At 33.7% G+C, this 23,012-nt stretch overlaps 2 protein-coding genes across 3 annotated transcripts in view; one reads left to right on the forward strand and one right to left on the reverse strand.

The window, feature by feature from the left end:
* The window catches only part of LOC125057265 (C-type lectin domain family 4 member F-like), a 68,380-nt gene that overhangs the window by 6,619 nt on the left and 38,749 nt on the right, over positions 1-23,012 (forward strand). The window lies entirely within an intron of this gene.
* LOC125057264 lies at positions 14,475-15,864 on the reverse strand. The gene has a single exon (XM_047660847.1). It carries the CDS (start codon positions 15,785-15,787, stop codon positions 14,534-14,536), a length of 1,254 nt encoding a protein of 417 aa, XP_047516803.1. The 5' UTR covers positions 15,788-15,864; the 3' UTR covers positions 14,475-14,533.

Here is a 23,012-nt window from a genome sequence, read left to right on the forward strand (position 1 = left end):
AATTGTAAAATATTTAATTAATTAAATAAAAGAAAATATTTGTTAATTAGTTATACAACATTTGAGAAATGTCTACTGAGCCCGTATGTATATAAGATATTATCTTGTGGAATTTAAGAGAGATCTAAGTGAGAAAGTGCAGAATGTCAAAATACGGAAGTGGGCTTGATCGATGAACCACATATCGACTACAGTTTTACAACGCCACGAAGCCCTAAAAAATTGATCAATTTACTATTTTTTGCGTACTAAGTTTCAGTTACCCTTATTTTTAATTTTTACATCATTGTATTTTTATACCATATATTTTGTGTAACACAGTTTATTTTCTTAGCAATATTATGGAAGAGGAAAAAGAAAGTTATGTCAAAATAACAAGTGAAAGTGTTACCACTTTGACAACAATAAAAGCAAATATTAACTATGTAAAATCTAATTCAAATTCAATTCAAAATTCAAAAGCCTTTTATTGCCAACCTTAAATAACATTACTTTAGCTGTGTTAGTATTTAGTTTTCTTAATTTATTGTTAGTATTATATTTATTTTTAGTATATTAAATAAATAATTGTTTCTTTAGTTGTTAAAATCATATTTTGCCATCTGTGTCGGTTCTGGGCGTCCCTTGTCGAGGTGTTAAAATCTAATAGGGATTGCAATCCCGACTTCTGTATTGAGTTTTTGTAACTCGCTATCCCCAAGCAACATCGTCGCTCCGGATATTAAGAGTACTACATCGAAATTGAATACAAAAACGAAGGTACACGGTACAGGCGTTTATAACTACAGTGTACAGTTTTTGTAAACTCACTTTTGCTTAGTTCACTTTTAAAATATTTATAACGGTATTTTTACCTATACTAATATAAATGATTTCAGTAGTAGACGTACTACTGAATCTAAATCGTGGGACGTCCAAATCACGTACGACGGTGAAGGTAACGTCGTGAGGCTTTCAAACAAAAAATTGACGGCATGTGTCAGTCACATTAAAAAAACTTGATCAACATATAGATATGTGAGGGGGTAGCGCCTCCTATGTTTAATTTTTTTAGTAGTAGTTGTATACGAAAAACAATATTGTTAAATGCCAGAACGAAACTTTTGAAAAGTAAATTTGGTATCAAAAAACAAAATAACATTTGTATCGCCTACGTTTTGTTATAAGTTTTTATGTAAATTTACAAAAACAAGTCATAAATTTTATTTAATCATTTCGTAAGTGCAAATTAGTTTAAACCGTTTTTTTACCTTTGACCAATGCAATGACCATCCTACGACCTTAACATTTAAATAATTATGATTGAAGATGTAACTAAAACTAAAAACTTAAATGTCTACATGTTAATAATCGTTGAGGATATGTTGAAATGGGAATTAAGTGTTTTTAACAAATGGTTTGACAAGCGGTGTCAAGAGAAATCTTTTAGATATTTATAAATTTATATAAAAGTTATTAAGACATCAAATAGCTGCAAGAAATTTCGGGTGAAATGGAATTTTATTTAATTTACAAAAGCTTTCCAACGCTTGGTACACTGTAAAGAAAAAAATACAAATTTTAATGTTACAAGCACTTATATGCAAACATAACAATCACAAATAAAATGAAAACCTCGGTTCCATCTCGAAAATTACAAGAACTAAAGGTAAGTTGATTTTTGACGTAAAAAAAGTCAAAGTAACGAGTCAGTTTGGAACTATATTTGTCTATTCCGCTGCATTTACGGATATCCTAATTAACTATGCTAACTGCATATACAAATTAATTTTTGTTTCCCTAGAAGTAGTTGTGAAACAATCCCATCACCACTCAAATTATATATAAAACTAATCAATGAATTAATCATAATATGTGCTGGTTAAAAAATAAAAAGTAGTTCTAGCATACATTATCTTTCAGAATTTCGTTTTTATTCAAGTATCGATTAACATAAAACTATGCACATACCTGACTAGCTTATTTCGTGTCAAATAATCAATTATTTATAATACGTCTTACCTCGACGGGTATTTATGTAAGAATTTAGATGCATTAGATTGGAGTACCATATTTGTATAAATGGACTAGACCCAACTCTTACAACAGAAAAACTGTTTTTATGTAACTGGTCCAACAGATTAAAATCTTGCTACACTTGCTAGTCCTATAAAAATGTATATTTTTCAATAATAAGTTAAAATGTAACTCTAACTCTCAAACTAAAAGACTAGGTTAAAGGTTGGTATGAATTTGCACAATTGACAATGCTTACATTTCCCGCGCATCAGCGCATTTATTATTTATAATCTACAGATTGACGATTGACATTTGACATTTGACGTCGGACATTGTTTAATTTTTTTGTAGATATTATAGATAATACTTATATAGATTACATAATCCTATTTATATTATAGATCGCTAATTTCTCGGCAAAATCATTAGATATAGATATACAACACGAAAACGCAGTAACGTATTTTGGCGCGAATGTCGCGATTGAGCTTTTTTATATGTGTGAATATTTATTCACAATTTTTGTTTAAAATAGTATTTATTAACCGATGAATAACAATTTTAAATAGGTAGTATTGAATATTTAAAATTGAAATGTTTGAATAAGCATAATTATCGATCTTTCGACGTAATAATTATAATATTTATGCAGTGGGTTGACGTAAAAACCAGTAGTAACTAGTCATTAAAACTTTGCAAAAACCATAAAAGCATATAATTAAAAACTACAACTGGTTTTAAATAATACCGCATCGAATTTTTTCATATTTTACTGATATGGATATGGTTAATTAATTATACTGATAGGAGTTTTATAAAAAGCAGTGGATAATATGATATACATATTTTGATTACGATTTGGACATAACATCTAGATAATGTTCCAGTTATAACCGTTGCTGCATACTAAGAAAAATACTTAATTGGTCAGATGAACTTGTTGAATTTACACAGTAAAGAATATATAAAAAACTGATGACCATCACACCTACATAATTAAGTTTTTGTATGTAATATAACACTAAACAGTTTTAATGCGAAAGTGAAGTTTCTATCTTTGAAATACTTTCACACCTTAATCGCTGAACCGGTTGATTAACTTTGTTTGAGATTGATTGTGTCTAGTAGACGAATATACTATCTCATATATATCCTTTTTAATGATAGATAGACCGATATCTGTGGTCTAGTCTCATCCTCGGATGTCGTCGGAGTCGAGACAAAGTAAGTGTTAAAAATATGTTGTTTTTTTTATTTTTTATCAATGGGGCCGTTCAAGTATTACGTAAGCAGATTTATTACAGTTTATTCCCCTTCTCTTGTCAGCAAAAGTAAGCAAAACTCTCAAAAATAATAGTACATAAACGTATTAATTTTGTGTATGAATCCCCGAAAATGCATTTCGTTTCAAGCATAGACAATGTGTGGGTAATAGGTGTACAAAATTAAAAAAATACTATTGACGTCATCACCAAATAAGAATATCAGAGACGGCCTCAATAAACTAAATTAATATTTCGAATGCTCTTACTAAGATTAACGTCATTGTGGCTAAAATAAAATTTTATTCTATTAAATAAAACTAATCAATTTTAATACTAATGCTCCACACAAGCCTATAAATGTCAGTATAATAATGTCTACGGCAGTTTAGTTAATTATTATTTGATGTTGAGATGATGCAGACCTTGAAGTCATTCGTGGGAAAAGATGCGAAACTATAAACGAAATAAACTTTATGTATTGACCAATAAATTGTTCAGGTATGTTATGAGTACACGCTAGTTCTATGGGACTAAGAATTATAAATAAAAAAAAACGTTCTACATCTTTGATTTTATTTATTTAACAATGTAGAAATTTTCAAAGTCCTATAATAATTTGACAGATGAAAGCTATAGCTCGCGCTTTAACTTGACATATCTCTTTGATTCTCACCAACTGTGACATTTAAAAAAGGACACTTAGTACGAACTAAGACTTCCGGGTGTCAATGTCTAACACGTTTTTGATATACGAGAGTAAATCATCGTCTTGTCTCTGAATCTGAAGGTTAGAGTCAATCATTTATCAGCAGCAGTCCAAGCCCCATCTTGGTCTAATCGTAGAACTTGATAAGCACTCGCACTTGAGGCCAATAGTCGAACAATCACCACTATAGATATAAGTAAATTGTACAAATTTTAGCAGGAAGTGAAACTACAGTAATCTGATTTGGCTAACTGTATACCAAGGGTTGTCAAAATTACTCACTATATCAATAGAATTATCAATAATAATAATTTATTCATTCAAGCAGACAATCATGTCTATATGGTTATTATTGTGTTACTTACAATATTGTCCAAAATTAGCTTTAAAGTATATTCAACCATAAAATTAAAAAGGCCACATGTAGTGCCCAAAAGCGCCCTCGAACTTTGTCAGAGTAGAATTTTCTCCCAACAACTTTCCTTCCGTGGTGACCATTTAGCCAAAAACTCATCGTAAACATCAGTGCACGGCTACTATTAGCCAATATGTATTAAATAATAATATAAGCTTTTTATTCGGATAATTAACTATTTACAGTGTTATGTCTTATTTAATATAAGGTCAAATACAGGCCCCCTTTATGGCGGCGCGTGGCACGCAATGAAAGCGAATGGAGAAGAGTGAGGGAGGCCTTTGCCACTTGGCAATCATATAATGAGGGCTCGAGTATCGTATTTTAATCAGCCAAGATATTTTGAATCCTGTTTGTATTAAAAAAAGTAATTGTAGCTTAGCTATAGATGACCAACTGAGCCGATAACTTAAAACTTTAATATTACGAAAGCTGTAGACTTCGTCACGTCATTTTTCAATGTTGCTTAGTTCAATGTTGTATTATTTTTAAAATTGTTTATAAGAATTCAATACCACAGATTATTAATATAATTAAAAACCACTTCCGTAGCAAAACCGGTGGTTCGATTCACAGCGCATCAGTAATTGTTCAGGGTTGGTAGGAGGGGTTGCCTTATACTTGAAATAAATTATTATTATTATATAAATAAAACTTATTAAATTTAATGTAACGACGACAAAAATTATAGGGCAAGTGCAAATACTAAATAGTGTAATTAATACATTTATATCTGATAAAATTAATTTAATTAATGTATTATTAGTATTTAGGTTTACTTTACTTTGATTTTGCATGAAATAAAAGGCTTTTTAATATTTTTTGTATCGGATAAAAAACTGGCAACCCCAATGCATATCCACTCGCTTGTGCAACTCGACAACTGGAGCATGGCCCGGATTTCGTCCTTTCACCATCACTTTATGGAGATTATATTTAATTAAATTGCAATTAGTGCATATTTGTTTGCAAAAGCTGTCATTCACGCGATATAGAAAAGATAGATGATAATCTATAATCTATACTCACATGTTTGAAGCGCGTAAACTTCTAAACCAGCCAAATTCGTTTGTTTTATTTATGATTTTAATTTTTAACTGTGGCTAAACAATTGTAAAAAATCAATAGATTGTGAGACTAGTAGGCGATACTCGCATTAATAAAAGATAAAATATACTATATCAATCAATCAAAATACGTTTATTCAGTTTAGATGCGTCTTAGGGCATGCTTATGAATGTCAAAAACGTTTACAAAATTCGCGAAAGAGCAAGACTACGCCATCCGTTCGCAAAACTACCAGGAAACCATGTTCTGAGAAGAACGGGCAAAAACTCAGCAAGTTTTACCCTCCCTCTACATTACAATTATTCAAAAGAAAATGTCATAAACCACAACTTCATTAAAGTTACTAAAGTAAAAAAACATCTGTTCTGTGATTTACCACATTCACCATTACACACATATTCACAACACTTCTACTTCTATAAGAACTGTGATATCCTAGTAGCGATTTGTACACCTGAGCGTCGATACCCTAGTTCTGCTGCAATGGATTTTTTCTATGTGGAATAAACACTTGCTAGGCCGTTGAAGATACACTTCGCTAATATTTTTCCTAATCGGTTGTAGCGAATAGAGATTATCATTTATCGTGTACACTTAAACTACAGAATAATAATAATTATTTATCAAAATGGAAAAATAGAAAATTAAAATAAATTTAAAAATGACCTTTTATCTCCATTATCTCTTCTTATTTTCGTGACTCTCCATTACGTTTATTGGCCGTCAGTCACGAAAAGTGTGTGCTAGATGCAGCAATTCCACAACAAACACGGCGTTTACGGATTTTACCCATTTTAATTAATTGAAGGAAGTGGTAGCGGTCATGTAACACGAGTCCTATAGGTACGCAACTCCATTAACTCGCTAATTTTAAATGAGTTCCAAAAAACGTTATTCTTGTCACTAGAAAGCCAGTGTATATTCTGTGTGCAGAACAAAATGTGCTTAATTTTTATAGAGGCAACGTCAAAATAGTGCTCGTTGCACCGGGGAAATATTACTTACATTTAGGGTACGAATATCTGGCTATACTAAGATTACAATAAAATATCCTAGAGGGTTTTTTACTTTGTTTTATTCACTGAAGAGTGTAAAAGTGCAGTCAAATCGAAATGCGCTAGAAGATTCAACCTTGTTCATACCAATTGAGGATAATTTAGATTTTTCAATACTATTAGTATATAATATTATATCAACTACGATACGTCCTCGTACCGCCGAGATGGCGCAAGACTGTCCACGCCAGGCTAAGTATTATCAAAGACAAATATAGTTTAATTGTCTATAGTATTATCTTAGACCCACTTCAAAGTCAAGAGTTGGCGCTTAGTATGTCAAATCCGTCTTGACATACAAGAGTCGCACTTAGCGCTTCGTACGTAAAATATATGTGTATAAAGTATTGGGTTTTGAACACTTTAGGGTCGCTTTGTTGGCTACAAGCTTAGATAATAGGCATAGACTTTTGCACACAACAGAAACAATACTTTACCGACTGATAATATTTGACTCCTTATTCTCTAAAACAAAATTTACTATTATATATATATTTTCAGCCTAGTAACTTTATAAATATATATAGTTATATATAGAGATTTATAGATATATCTAGTTATTTATTACGTGTATGCATAAAATTATACGAGATATTACAAATTCAAATTACAAATTTTACACACATACACATCAATTATATTAGAACATAAGCAAGCTGGTAAGGGCAAAATTTAATTAAACAAGCAACCAACAAAATAAAAATAAATAATAAATAAAACTAAATAGAAACTTAAATCTGATTAAGAGCATGATAAATAAAGTTACGGTAAGTTGGAAGAAGAAGCGGACAACTTATACTACATAACTTGAACATATTTAAGAAATGTGTTCTGTTCGGCATATGTTGTATAAACTACATTCTACAAGCAACAACTTGAAACTTATGACATAGGTACCCTTTCAATATGAATGTAAAATCCAAATTACATTTATTTTCAGAGCGTGACGTTTTTTAAAAAATTACACTGTACAACGAAACATTATTGTAATGTATTTGTAATATTGTTACAATTTGCATACTTGCATGATGATATATAAGAAAACAGAGCATGAACTACTTTTGAACATAGGGCGGCATAAATATGAATAAAATATCGTTAATAAATCTTTATTTACACTTAAGTATGCAGTATTTACACATTTTCTTAACCTACAAAGTAATAATAAAAATTATTAAAAACAAAATCAAAACAAATTTAAAAAGTTTGTACACTGTGGCAGTGTACCTCTAACGCTGGCAGCATTTTCTTGGTGTATTGCGATACTTATTCGTTGAGCCAGGAAAGTACAAGCATCTAATATATAAAATTCTCGTGTCACAATGTTCGTTCCCATACTCCTCCGAAACGGCTCGACCGATTCTTATGAAATTTTTTATGCACATTCAGTAAGTCTGAGAATCGGCTACTATCTATCTTTAAAACCCCTAAATGTTAAGGGTGGTCCACCCCTAAATTTTTATTTTTAGTTCCATGTTGGTATGTACTAAAAAGGTAGGCTAAGTAAAATCAGATTAAGGAGAAAATAAGTTTACGGGGGCAGCTAGTATAAGTATAAGTATATTGTTAAATAAATTTTCAAGCGCCTTAGGTCAGTTACACTTTGTTAATTCAATGCGGAAGTCCTTGCGACTTGGCAAGTAATTGCGCTTTGAAGGCACAGATGGCGCATTTACCGTTAAATAAAATTATCAATGAAACAGATGTTGTGTGCTTTTACTGTTTCTTTGACATTAGTCTGACATAATTTAATTTGCCTACATTTAAAATGTACATTATCACTAGATGGTTTTGCTTGTATCTATATATATACAAGCAGACCGGCCAAGCGTTGCTGTGGCTAAGGTTTTTGTTATATTACATAGTAGCAAACGATTCAAGAGAAACGGTAGGAGAACACCAGTCAAGGGGACCACCATGCTTTTTTGGTGGTTATGCCATTAAATTTTAGCTTATGTGAAACGTTGGTACTTTCAACACAGCGACATCTGTTAGAATTGTGACTATCAAATAATAAACAAATATTTTGCAACAAAATAATATTGCGAGTATAAATTGAGATGTAAGCTATCCTATCTTTTAAGTTAGATCAAACTACACACAGTGTGCAAATTTGATTGATATCGGTTCGGTAGTTAAGGAGTCCATAGCGGACAAACAACGTGACACGTAATTTGTATATATTAAGATATAATTGATAATAAATATATACAAAGGAATTGCTGTTCGTTTGCCTCGTTAAAACTCGAGTATGGCTGGACTGATTTGGCTAACCTTGTAATATTTGTGGAAGTTCAGAGATGGTTTAAACACATTGCCAGAAGACTCGCAAGTGCGTTGCCGTCCTTTCAAGAATTGGTACGCCCTTTTCTTGAAGGACGGAAATACTTTAGTAGGCAGCTGGTTCCACATAGCGGTAAAGTCGATTACTTTCGACGTTACATTAACTTCAAAGTCCTATTACACTGTATGTAATTCTATAATACGTTAACAAATTAAGAACTAAACCAAAAAAGTCAAAGTAAACGATCAAAGGCGCGCCACTCGGACAAAAAATGCGTGCCAACGGAGAAATGTGTTGCATAACTCGTTACACTACATTCTACTTAAATATCAATAATTGTAGCAGCTATCAAGGGCGTGTTTCAATTATTTTAAATTGATCTCGTTGATACAAAAGCCATTTCTCTAGTCAATTTTGTATTTAACAAACGTTCACACGGAGATTCTATCGAAATACGCACGTAACGAATTACTATTCTAATATTTATAAATAAGAATCGCAATACAGTGAGGAAATGCTGCCAGCGTTAAAGGTACACTGCCACGGGGACCAAACTTTTTTTTTTTTTTCATTAATAAAATTTTTTTTAATAAAATTGTAAATACAGTATATTTGATTGTTACGTTTAGGTTTTAATATTCGATATATTATGTAATATGTTTTGACGTGACAACGTCTTATAATTCGATGGAGCCGGCTGCACGCACGAAAAAACATGACTCATGCGGCGTTACCTCGCTCTGAGGCGTTCCATTTAAAATTGACATAATTGTATTTATGCGTACAAATAAATGTAACTTGATCAATTCAATTGTGATTTCTATTAACCTCCTCTATATCCATACAAAATACGTATCAAACAAATATATTTGTTTTTTTTTTAAATGCAACTATCCCATCAATATTTTTTATGACGTTGTCACGTTCAACTATCGTCAGTAAACCGACTTTACAGACAACCGATTTTTTATGAAATATCGCGTCTTACACAATATCCTGTATATCAACAATTTTCAAGTATATAAATAGAATTTTAACCGAAACGAATTGTGTTTTATTAGATAACTATACAAAAAAGCCTGAGATTCGACCCGACGTTACACTTTCTCTTAAACCGGATAGATGCTGACATATCAATCATATTCTGCTAATAACACTTTCATTTAAAACGCATCCGTTTTGGTAACGAATCGTTTTTTTATACAAAGTAATACATATGTAATATTTGCTGTAGTTAGAACACTCCAATTTTTTTTGTAATAGGAGGCAAACGGGCAGGAGGCTTACCTGATGTTCAGTAATACCGCCGCCCATGGACACTCACATTCACAGAGGGCTCGCAAGTGCGTTGCTGGCCTTTTAAGAATTGATACGCCCGTTTCATGAAGGACCCTAAGTGGAATTGGTTCGGAAATACTATACAACTGGTTCCACATAGTGGTGGTGCGCGGCAAAAGCTGTGTTAAGAAATGCTCCAATTTAAAGTATTTAACTGTCATATTATAGTAGTGTTGGCGTTGTGGCTTATACGTCCGACAGTGATGACTCAGGTCGTTCGAACCCCGGTTTGAATAAATGGACTTCCTGCCCTGCGATTCTGTAACTCACTTTTCGAACCCACACAGCGGTTTTCGCATCGGCGGTCGCTCTCAAATCAGTCGTGAAGCAGTCATTTTATGATTTGGCATTCTGTAAAGGTGGGAGCTTGTAGTTTATTGTTTATCAGAATGCCAAATCATAAAATGACTGCTTCACGACTGATTTGAGAGCGACCGCCGATGCGAAAACCGCTGTGTGGGTTCGAAAAGTGAGTTACAGAATCGCAGGGCTGTATGTGTACGCATTTAACACCCGCTCAATCGAAAATATCGTTAACATTTATTCCTTGGACTGAAAAAGTCGACTGCGTGTCAGGCGCACAGGGCTGATCACCTACTGGCCTATTAAAAAAAAAAACAAATGATCACGACACATTGATATAGAAATCTGCGGCTCAGTCCTAAAAAGGTTGTAGCGGCACTGGTTCTTTTTAAGTATCGTATTATAAAGATGCTTTGTGTACGGCTTTTAGTCTTAAAAGACTTTATGTCGCTCCTTAAAAAGCGACTTGTTTCAAACAGAATTATATATTTCAAATTAGTTCTTTATTCCGACTAATAGAACAAAATAGGACAGAATTATACTTAATTTTCAACCGAATAAATTAAAAAAATATAGTTATTTTTGTAATAAATGCAATACAATTATACAATCAAAGCTAGTAAACATCACACAATAGATTAATTACGGAGCTAGGAAGACCGCAAGCGTGCCGCATTGACTACAAGTTACGCGCGGCGTAACAATTCAAATCCAAACTCAAAATCATATTATAGGTACACTAACAATGTACACTTATGAACGTCAAAAAATAAATATATATGAAATGCTTCTAATTTTACATTTACTGCGAATTCTCAAATCAAGGGTGTAGACCGGAAGAGAAGAACTGGCAATAAACTCTCCGCCACTCTTTTTACTGCCAATAAAAATACTTGTCTTGCTAAGAATGTTGTGTACACCTATTATTAGATTGCTAGAATAAAACCCAATATTGTTAATTAGAGAATATATACATGTAATCTGTTGGTGTTCCTTAATAAATAAATAAATAAGAAATTAAATTTAGAAATTAATTTAAGTAACTTAAATTTAAGGTTTAAGGAAAAAATTACTTGGAAATTGTTAACAAAACACAGTAAGTAGATTTTAAAACATATAATGAAAAACTGAAATTACAAATAATTATTTTAAAAAGTAATAAATTTTCGAAGAGCCCTCCACAACAAATCAAATGGCCATGTGGGGCCGACGTTGGGAACCTAAACTCTAGATTCTGTCTGTAAGGAAATTGAGGGCAACCAAATGGCGACGGTTATATGAAGTGCAGACCGGGACTTTCAACAAATCGCAGACAAAATCGCAATCGAGCCTTTGGTAATAGATATCTTCCGTCTACACTAAATACTACAGTCAAATCCGTTTACGACGATATCGTTTAGAAGAACATACCGGTTATATTGACCAAAATCAAAGGTCCCGGCTGAATTCTATTGTATTAGGTTCTTAATAACAACGCCATCGGCTGTTACGACTATCGGTTTTGACGACCAAATATGAGTAGTCCCTTCGATGTCGTTATAACATATTTTGACTGCGATAGTTCAATCTTTACGGATATATAAATAATTAATCTTTGCGCATAAATCAACGAATGAATTTGGACAAATTTTTTTTTAATGATCGAATATAATCTTGTTATTAATGGGTTGTTTAATCATTCATTATTCGTAGATAATTATATAAACATAATGAACTAAGCCAATATAAACTGTCCGATAGCGACCAATTCCTAAGTTATTACGTAAATTGAATTTGTTGATGATGATAAAGTTATTTAGAATTATATTCATCTTCTTCTTCAGTCGCACTCTTCATTTCAGAAGGTCGTGTTAGTACAAACAACTTCCTTCATTCTCCCGTCTTCAGCAAGCCTCTGCGCCTGGGTGATGGTAAGGGCCTTTACTTGATCGGTCCAGCGAGTAGGAGATCGGCCTCGAGGTCTGGTGCCCTCTGAGTTTTTCTAAACTTTCTAAATCTCTGCATGTCCAAAAAAACTCAAGAGGCGTTGGTAACAAAGTGTCGAAAGACGATTTTTTTGTAGTCTTAGTATGGATACGTTAGAAATTTTTTAACACCAAAATTATACAATCTCTTAGGTAGTTTCACTTGTCTTAAAATATTGTTGAGTGTCATCAAATAAAAAATAAATCAATGGTGCTACAACCATTTTAGGTCTGGGCCTCATTTCTGTACCTGTTTCATGATCATTTGGCAATGTAACAGGCAAGTGATCAGCCTTCTGTGCGTGACACATGCCGTCGACTTTTTGGGTCTTAGGCAAGGCCGGTTTCCTCACGATGTTTTCCTTCACCGTTCGAGCGAATCTTAAATGTGCACATAGAAAGAAAGTCGATTGGTGCACACCTGGGGATCGAACCTACGATCTCAGAGGTGATAATCGCACGCTGAAGCCACTAGGCCAACACTACTCATGTGTGTCATTAAATACCCTCGCTATTAATATAATATATTTCTTACGAAGGTATATAATCGTTGAATGCATCTCTTATTGTACTAGATAAGAACATTGCGCTATTTATGAAATAACGGTCCGTTTCATCTCTTAAAACGATAGCGATGATGCCTTGGTATTTTATCGTAGTATATCTCATACTTTGTAAACCCTGTTATGTAGTTGTTTGATCCTATTTAAATTGAGCAAGTGAAAGTAAGGTTATCATATTCTGAGTCATGACTCATAATATGATAACCTTACTTTCATAATCGAACAATAAAACATTTGATATTTTTGAGGGTAGCTACGTATAGAATAGGGCATGGGCAGACACATTTCTGCGTCTGTTTTATACATAATTTCTCAAGTATTATTTCAGCTGCGTGCTCCAGTGCCTAGGAATCAGGCTTTCTTAGTTTTATAAACGGGGTGATTTCCTAAATCGTCCGAGTTACGCATCAGAGTGCTTTAAATAATAGAGGATTATAGTTTTACTAGTAATGACTCACGTACAACAATAGAATACAAGCGAAATAATGAAATGTTAATTGCTATGTAACGATTGTATGCAATGTAACAGTCGAAGAGAGTGCCTACGTCTGGCTGTACTCTCGGGGCGTAACTCTGACGATTTAGGAAATCGCCACGCTTATAAAACTAAGAAAGCCTGACTGGGTAAAATGTACAGCCTTGGCTCGTATAGTGCCTGTTGGTCGTTACTATTCGTACCCTCAGCGAAAACTAATATCGAAAGGGGCACACATAACAAAATGTATGGAAATAATTAATGATCTGCATAGATTAACAGACTTTTTAATTGTCCGCTAAGTGAACTGACAAAAGGTTTGCTTCATGTCAGTTTCTATATTGGAAGAAATAGTTAGGGCCTGTTTCACAATGTACGGATAAGTTCTTATCGGTAGGATAAACACTATTGTTGCGTTTCACGACTGTCAGATAGCGCTATTCGCCACATAAAATCCATCATAAGTTATGAATCCGATGAAATGTCAAATAGCACAATTTATCTTCCAAATAATTTATGTGTTGCATAGCTATTTGGTACTTTATCCATACATTGTGAAACAGACCCTTAGTCTTTTTAGTAAATATTTTAATCCATTACTGTTTATTTATTTATTTGTTGAAAGTTGTTTTGTTTTTTCTATGTGTATGTAATGTTTAGTATGTGATATAAATGTAAATATGTAGTTGCCACATTGCTGTAGCTGATTTAGTTAAAAATAAATAAGTAAATAAATAAAAGCTTCTGCGTCGTGTAACATAAAATAACGATTGTATGGACAGTAAACTATTACGGGACCTGTCGTACACAATCCGAAACCATCATTGTTTAATTCAACCAGGGCTATCATATTGTCTGTTAATAACTGAACCAATGGAGGGCAATTTTAAAGAATGCTACAACGTTCTAATTGTTGGTTGAACCCTGACGCTTAAAGGCTAAATCGTTTTTAATATAGTTCGGTATTAGTTAGAGTAAAAAGTAGATGGACCCGATTATATTAATCACCAATGTTTAATAATTTCTAAGTAACACACATATTAAACATATTAAAGAGTATATTTTAAAATACCATTACAAATATATAAGAGCTTTGTAATTAATCGTTTCTATAATCCGTACTAAATGTTTTTACTTTCTCTTGATATTGTCTATGTTTTTCTTCCAAATTTCGCAAAGCGCTAGATGGTCTTAATCCCGCATCTATATTGACAAGGAAATTGATTTCCATGGGCCTCGTCTTTTCGTTTCGATGTTGTTTATCATCAGTGTCCGTACCTTTGTCTATTTTGATACTTTTAATTCGTACCTTTCCACTACAATTTTCATTTTTTTTAATATGCACATTCTTTGCCGATTTTTTTGGTATTTGTTCCCGTTTATCATTTGTTTCGTTTGGTTGTCTGTTTTCCCTTGTTTTTGAGTTTTGCACACTTGCCGATTTAGACTTGCCGTGGTAAATCTTTTTTACTAACGACGATTTTTCTTTCATATTTTTATTTATCAGATAAGTGTTTTTCTCTTCTGCACTTCTATTTCTCGCAGATTGAGAATTTTTAGCCGAAGCTTGTCGTTGGGTCTCTTTATCCTCTTCAACCGCTTTTTTATAAATTCTAAGACGATTTGCCATTCTTACTTTTTCTGAGTATCGTTGTAAACTTCTAGCTCTTTCTAATCTTGGTCTGATGTTTTCCATATCTGGGCCCAAACCACCAAGTTTCATGTTGTGCAGAGGCTGAACTCGTCCTCGTTCTCGCCGTGGTTGCGTCACTTCAGATACGCTTTTAAGATTATTATCATCATCTTCCAACTTGATTTCTAGATCTTGAGAAAGCTGCAGTTCTTCTAAAGACTGATCTAAATAATATTCCATATCTTGGTTGATAAGTTGTTCATAATAAACATCGTTATATGCCTCTGTGTTATAAAATTCTGACTCGTTATTATTTCCTTCATCATCCAGGCTTCCGGTTTCAGTGTCACCAACTTGAGGCGATATAGAACGTATTTCTTCAGTCTGTTTCTTTTTGCCGAGTGAATTTGGGACGAATTGCTTGCGAAATATGTCTAAGTAACTGCATTTTTTATTGTTTTGTAAGTTTTTGTTGATTAAATAGCTCTGAGGTTCGGGTTCTTTTTTAAATTTGCTGTTTTTCCTATCTCGGTTTTTCTGATTGCATTTCTTTTCTTTTGACAACCTGGGTACTCTTATTAGGACGTCATTTTCATAAAAAGGGACAAGTATTGTTTCCACCTGCTCCTCATACGATTTCTCCTTATGTATCGATTTATTTTTAAAATTGTCTTCTAAACTATCTAAAGAGATATCACTACAAGAAGTAGACCTATTCATATGTGCAAATTATGTTTCGTTTAAAAGTACAACGACACTCACAAAGTCTGTTAAAAATATATTTTGTCACTGTAATTTTTGACATAATTTTTTTTTCATATAACAAATACTAAAAAGACAAGGAGGTTGTTACTTACATTCTTAAGTTTTGTTTATTATAGAGTAACATTCTTATTCCTTATTTATCTGGCGGATATGGTACAAACAGATTTAAATGTTTCTTAATAATAGGTACATATTGATAAATCTAAATTTCATCAAAAGTATTTGTAATTATTATAAAATCATTGTATTGTTATTTCATAATAATTAACATTTGCCTCTAGTCGTAAATCTGTTTCAATTTAAATTATTGATTAGTAATTTAGAATTATAAAAGTGCGTAATTTATTAGATTTCCATCAAGATCATCTGACATAATATGTCACGGCCTTCTATTAATTCGATTTTTTTGTAGATAATATCGGTCAGCTCATCAAAATGCTTGGATGGACATAATTCTCGTTCAGACTAATTGCTAATTTAGTCTAACTATGCTCTATTTCCAGTTATTTATTATACACTCGCGAGCAAACAAATCGACTCAAGCGCTACCTCTGCATTCAAAGATTGTTTTAAGTGAAAGTATACAACATTTTAATAAAAATGATATGTCATTTGAAAGCTTGAAACCTAAGCTTTAAAAAAAACATCAACACGATTAAATAAAACGACTATCAACATGTTAATTTGCGAAATTAGTGCGTATGGGACAAATTACTCACTACGCTACCAGCCAGTTGCGCTACCCTCTACCCCTATAAAATCCCCGTTACCTTTCAACCTTTATCAGCCGCTTATCAACAGTTGACCGATACACATCTCCGCAACCTGCATTCATTGTTTTCAAGAAACCATGGATACCACACCTCAAGAAGCCGCTCAAGTTTTTGTCTTATTGCAACAAGGACTCAGTCAGCGAGTAGTCGCTTCCCAGCTTCACTTGAGTCAATCTGCTGTATCCCGATTATACAGACGATAGACAAGAGACTCTAGCATTCACTCGGAGACCAACAACCAGCCGCCACCGTTGTACTTCTGAACGAGACGACCGTTTCATTGTCTCAACCTCCCTGTGAAATCGGCATCTTACGGGTGTCGACGTGCAGAGCGAGCTGAGACGTGTTCAAGGTATAGCTTTTAGCGAGTGGATAGCAAGAAGACGTCGGAAGGAAGCCAACCTGACACCAAAAAAGCCTGCAACGGGCTCCAAATTGACTGCAGGCCACCGGCAAGCTCTGCTACAGTTTGCTCGAGAGCATCTTAACTGGAACATTGGGCAATGGCGGTCGATCCTGTTGACTGACGAGTGCAGGATATGTCTGCATGGCAGTGACAGGAGAGGCCGGATCTACAGGCGTCCGGGAGAGCGATTTTCCTAATGCTGATTCGCAGAAATCGTTGCCTATGGTGGCGGTTCTTGCATGATGTTGGCTGGTATCTCGTTGGAGGGTAAAACCCAGCTCGTTTTCGTGCCTGGAGTAGGGCGAAGAGCAGGACTGACAGCTGATGGGTACATCACAAATATTCTCCTGGAACATGTTGTGACCTACGCAGGATTTGTTGACGAAGACTTCATCCTAATGCATGACAAAGCTCGATGCCACACAGCGCGCGTTACTCAGCAGTTTCTTCGAGAAGTCGATTTGCGCACAATGGACTGGCCTGCGCTCAGTCCAGACATAAATCCCGTCGAGCATTTATGGGATGAGCTCAAACAAAGGGTACGAGCAAGAAATCAAGCCCATTCGAGCCTTGAAGAATTGAAAGCAGCTTTGTTAGAGGAGTGGGAAGGTATTCCTCAAGACACCGTCAAAAAATGAATAAGGTCGATGAAGAACCAAATACGGGCTGTAATTAGGGCTAGGGGGGCAATACCAATTAGTGAACCAATAAATGTTATATTCTTAAAGAAAAAAAAACGGGTTTTATTTGTCAATTCTGAACACAACTCCTTTACCCAAAATTCCATTTTTCCCCCATTTAAGTTCAGACACCAATAATAAAAGAAAGGATACATGGATATTAATACCGATGACATCTCATAAAAGCTGAAGTTTTAAGCTTTCAAATGACATATAATTTTTATTAAAATGTTGTATAGTTTCACTTAAAACAATCTTTGAATGCAGAGGTAGCGCTTGAGTCGATTTGTTTGCTCGCGAGTGTATTTCAGTTTGAAAATCCAATTAGGCATTTATGACCATAAATCACAAACAGGAACCATAGCCATCGATATTTATGTTAATAGGTCACATCTGTGCTGTTTTTCGAATTATTATTTATATTACAGGTAATTTAAATGAGGCTAGCGAATAAGGTCACATAAATTTCAGATTACTAACGAATACTAATTATATACTAATTTTAACCAAAATTAAAATAGTTTATATTACAGTAAAGCGGGTTTAAAACGGGCTTTTTTAATTATTATTATTATACGTTGCACGCGCGTACCAGAAGTTAGTGTTGCAAGACATAAACGTTAAATAGATTATAATAAAGTGTATTTTCGTCTGATAATTGTTAATAAGAGACACAAGCTTTCATAACTAAAGGTTATGTATAAGCGTAGTAGGTGCCCAGAAAATTGCTGAGCTTGAGCTAGGAGCTAGGCCGGTTTAATTTGCCAGGATTTTACGTACAACGGACCAAATGTGTCAAAGTGTGTACTACTACTGATGATAGTTTCCCTAAGTTTCCTTCATACATGCAGTATATTGTGATAGATTAGATTTACAGTTTATTTCTCATAGCATTACTATTGAAATCCATGTATTTGGTAATAGAAAACACAATTTAATTCAGGTTTGGCATCGACAGTTGAAAGCAAAAGGTGAACAGCTTGTCTTCCTTTAGAGCTTCAAGGATTTCATCGCGTTTAAAAACTTCTATATTCCTCGTTAGAAGTTCATTATTTGTATCTGGCAACACAAAATAAAAAGATATAATCCTGTTTTGGGCTCTATGATTTTTAAGTTCGATTATTATCTGTGGATAATATTATAATGACTTAAATAAAGATTTTTATGTCTGGTACCATAGACATCAATAATAAATGTTAAACTTCTAATATAAAAAACTCTCGCAACCGATTCTTATGAATTTTTTAATGCATATTCAGTAGGTCTGAGAATCGGCTACTATCTATCTTTCAAACCACTTAATGTTAAGCGTAGTCAACCCCAAATTTAATTTTTAAATTTTTAGACAATTTCTTTTTTTAAATATTTTTATGATACAGCATACAAAAGTACATACAACCCTTAATTTTCACCCCTCTACGATCTACCCCTATCTTTTATTTGTTAAGTATACTTGAACTCTGGGGTTTATATAGAGAAAAATTCACAGAAAAACCTAAGAGTTTTTATTCCGGAAAATTACCGAACAGTCTCTGGGGTAGCATAGCAAAATGATCCATGTTGGTATCCACTAAACAGGTAGGCAAAGTAAAATCACATTACAGAGAAACGAAATTCGCGGTTTCGCAGTTTATCTTTATAGTAATAATAGATCTTATAATTCCATTTAGAGAAATGAGTACATATAAAACGAGATTATTTAATTTAGATTTACATATTTGGAAGCAGTGGTGTAACTATACCATCTGGGGCCCGTGGCAAATTCCTTTCATGAGGCCCTATCAGTAAAAATCGTAACGATGTACTCAGTTTGATTCTAATAAATTTCGAGATTTTCAGCGTACCCAATTACACATTGTATATGTCCCACTAATGGCCATAGGCCTCCTCTCTAAGGCGGGAGGGAATGGTCTGTAGTCCCCCGGCTGGCCCAATGTGTATTGGAGACTTCACATTCATCCATAGAACATAATATCTCTTGGGCAGGGGCCCTCTTGGGCCGGGGGTCCGTGGCATTTTGCCAGCCCTGCCACCCTATTGTTACGCCACTGTTTGGAAGGTAACAAAATATTTTAATATATTTAAAATAGAAGAAAGGAACGAAGAAGGCTTTTAGAAAGGTATCGTATACGTCAATGAATAAACATACGACAAACCGCAAGGTGACATAAATTAGGATGTCTTAGAGAAATGTGGGCCAAGGTGCGGGTAGATTGGTGCCAATTAGATTGACAATACTGTTGATCTCATGTAATGTTATAAAGGTACACTGAATTACGATGCTCTGACATTTTTCAGTTATTTTTATTGAACTAAAAAATTGCTCCTAGAAATAATATACATGGCAAAACAACGTTTGCCGGGTCAGCTAGTTTTATAATATAACTGACTGGGGCCGTCGAAAACGAAATGCATTTTCAAGGATGCCTACAAAGAAAAAATAGCTTTATTTATGTACTATAATTTTTGAGAGCTTTGCTTACTTGAACGGCCACTGTTTCTATTTAACGTTCCAATGCGTTTTCTAATACTTTATTTTAAAATAGACGTATATATTTAAGCTACTTTTGTTACTCTTAATTTAAATCGAACAAACTCTTATCTATTCTTGAGTAATATCTACTGCGCCAATTTTAAACCACGCTTTAGAAATATTAACAGTTACATTATTTAATTTCCTCATACAGAATGGTATCAGACGAAAGGGTTCTTAGAAATCTTCTCCTAAAGAGTTACAATGGAGAAATGATTGTTACCCGTTATTTTTATTATCAACTAGCGGCCCGCTCCGGCTTCGCACGGGTATAAAATATATAGCCTATGTCACTCACTGAAAAAATTCTTTTTTCAAAAATTGATTTATTCATTACTACCCGTGGCCCGCACGCGTTATAATAATTTGGATATTTTGATAAATCGTTTGCAATGAAAGCAGAAAAAATGTAATTATTTACGACATCACATTAGAAACCTCAAAAATAACAGTTCCACTATTTAATGGATGTTATTATACATATAAACCTTCCTCTTGAATCACTCTATCTATTAAATAAACCGCATCAAAATCCGTTGCGTAGTTTCAAAGATTTAAGCATACAAAGGGACATAGGGACAGAGAAAGCGACTTTATTTTATACTATGTAGTGATATGCAGTAAAGCGGATTCTAAATAAATATTTTAAAGCAATACGGTAGTTTCTTTTAATACTTGGAGAGATGAAAGAAAACGTCAGTGTCTGTTTACTACCCATTGTATTGGTTTCACTTCAGCGTGGTTGCATAAGGTGGCAATGCGCATTGACATTGTATCGAGGTCAAGTAAACGTGATAAATATTTTGCGATTTGGTTATCCTTGGGATGGCATGCGAAAGTTAAGCTAACCTTACGTTTGAAAATTTAAATTTCGAACACTTTTTACGATCAACATTTTCTTCTTTTTTAATTGACAGGTTTTGCTATAGCTATAGATTGCATAGAGTAAAAATTGAAAGGTCCTTGACCTAAAGCTTACGTTCATCGATTCAATTGACCACAAATGTAGAGGCTAGACTCTATGTCCATAGGCTATAATTTCAAATTTCACAGTTGCCAGTATTGAACTTATTGAACATTTACAACCTGTTTTAAATATGGAACAAATAAATATCATCCTACATCATTGTGATGACATACAATGTTGCGAGAAGTCTAAGCGATAGATAAAGTTCAAGTTTAATTATTGTTATTTTGTAACTGTCCATTTTTATCTTTCATCAAAAACAATTTAATTATTTATGGGTTATTTAACGTTGATTATAGCGGCGTTTAAAATGTCGAAAAGCAACTTTATATCTAATTAATAGATAAATGGGCACGTACAAATAGTTTATATCATTTTAAGCCGATAAAACATTAAAGATACATAAAAAAACCTAAGTTGTTAAGCTGTCGTTTCACATTTTTTCACAAATTGTCGCATAGGCATATAACAATGTATATGTACATACATATTGTTCCTTATCAATAAAATAAAACAACGTTTGCAGAGGCCGCTAGTATTTTAATAATATTCTTATTTAACTGATCTATCCCAGTGTCTATTATTGAAATGGTAAAAAATAACATTAAAAAAAACGATGGCGCTACAACCTTCTAAGTCTGGGCCTCAGATATCTGTATCGTTATTATTAGTTTTTTCTAATAGGCAGACAGTCCTTTGTGCCTGACGCACACTTTTTGGATCTAAGGCCGGTTTCCTCACCATTGTTTCCTTCACCGTACGGGCGAGTGTTAACTGCCTACACAGAAACTCCATTGGTGCACAAACGGGGTTCGAATGTAAAACCTCAGCGATGAGAGTCCAATTTTTTTATAAAACAGTTGACAAACGGGCAGGATGCTCACCTCATGTTAAGTGATACCACATGATGGCCACTCACATTGCTAAAAGGCTCGCAAGTGGGCAACACTTCAGTGGGCAACACTTCAGTGGGCAGCTGGTTCCACATAGTGGTGGTGCGGTAGATGTGGAACGACGGACGTCGAGGTGATACGATTTAGTCCTTGTTCCGAATTACCATAAATAAAAACGATTTAATAATATAAAATCCTTATTTGATTATACGTGCGAATATGTTGTTTAAGTAAGTTCTGCTACTTTACATTTTTAACCACAAAATTAAAAAAAAATTAAATCGCCATTTATAGCCAAACAGAATATATCACTCTACTACAAATAAATATTATATTTGATGACTCATTGGTCTAGTGGTTAGTACCCCTGACTGCGAATCCATGGGTCCTGGCTTCGATCCCCGGCTGAGACGAACATCGATGTGATGAGCATTTGGTGTTGTGCTTAGGTCTTGGGTGTTTAAATATGTATTTATATGTCTATCTATCTATAATATGTATGTATATCCGTTGCCTAGTACCCATAACACAAGCTTCACCAGCTCAGCATGGGACTAGGTAAATTGGTGTGAATTGTCTTTAAAAAAAAAACAAATAAATATGGTATGCGCTTAAAATTCCAGTAGGTAATCAACAGTCAAATCGTCCATTACGTTTTATGTGAGAGTCAAATATGTTGAAATGTGGTGTATGATTTTTTCTTAATTTACGATACATGGATTTAATACATTTTATTTAACAACACGTCAATAAATAATGTTTCTTCATTCTCAGTTTTGGGAAGATGATACTTGTTGCACACGTATAAACATTATCGTTATGCGTTATGTTGCAATTTGCATTTTTGGCTCTTAAAAAGGTAGCCATTTCTCGATATTGCATTTTTATTGAATTTTTCTTATGTTGTCCTAATTCTACAAGACACAAA

Source organism: Pieris napi, chromosome 16, assembly GCF_905475465.1.
Source record: "Pieris napi chromosome 16, ilPieNapi1.2, whole genome shotgun sequence".
NCBI classification, from domain to species: Eukaryota; Metazoa; Arthropoda; class Insecta; order Lepidoptera; family Pieridae; genus Pieris; species Pieris napi.

Coding starts and splice junctions, on each gene's coding strand:
- LOC125057264 (XM_047660847.1), bottom strand. CDS start 15,787: ATGAATAGGTCTACTTCTTGTAGTGATATCTCTTTAGATAGTTTAGAA.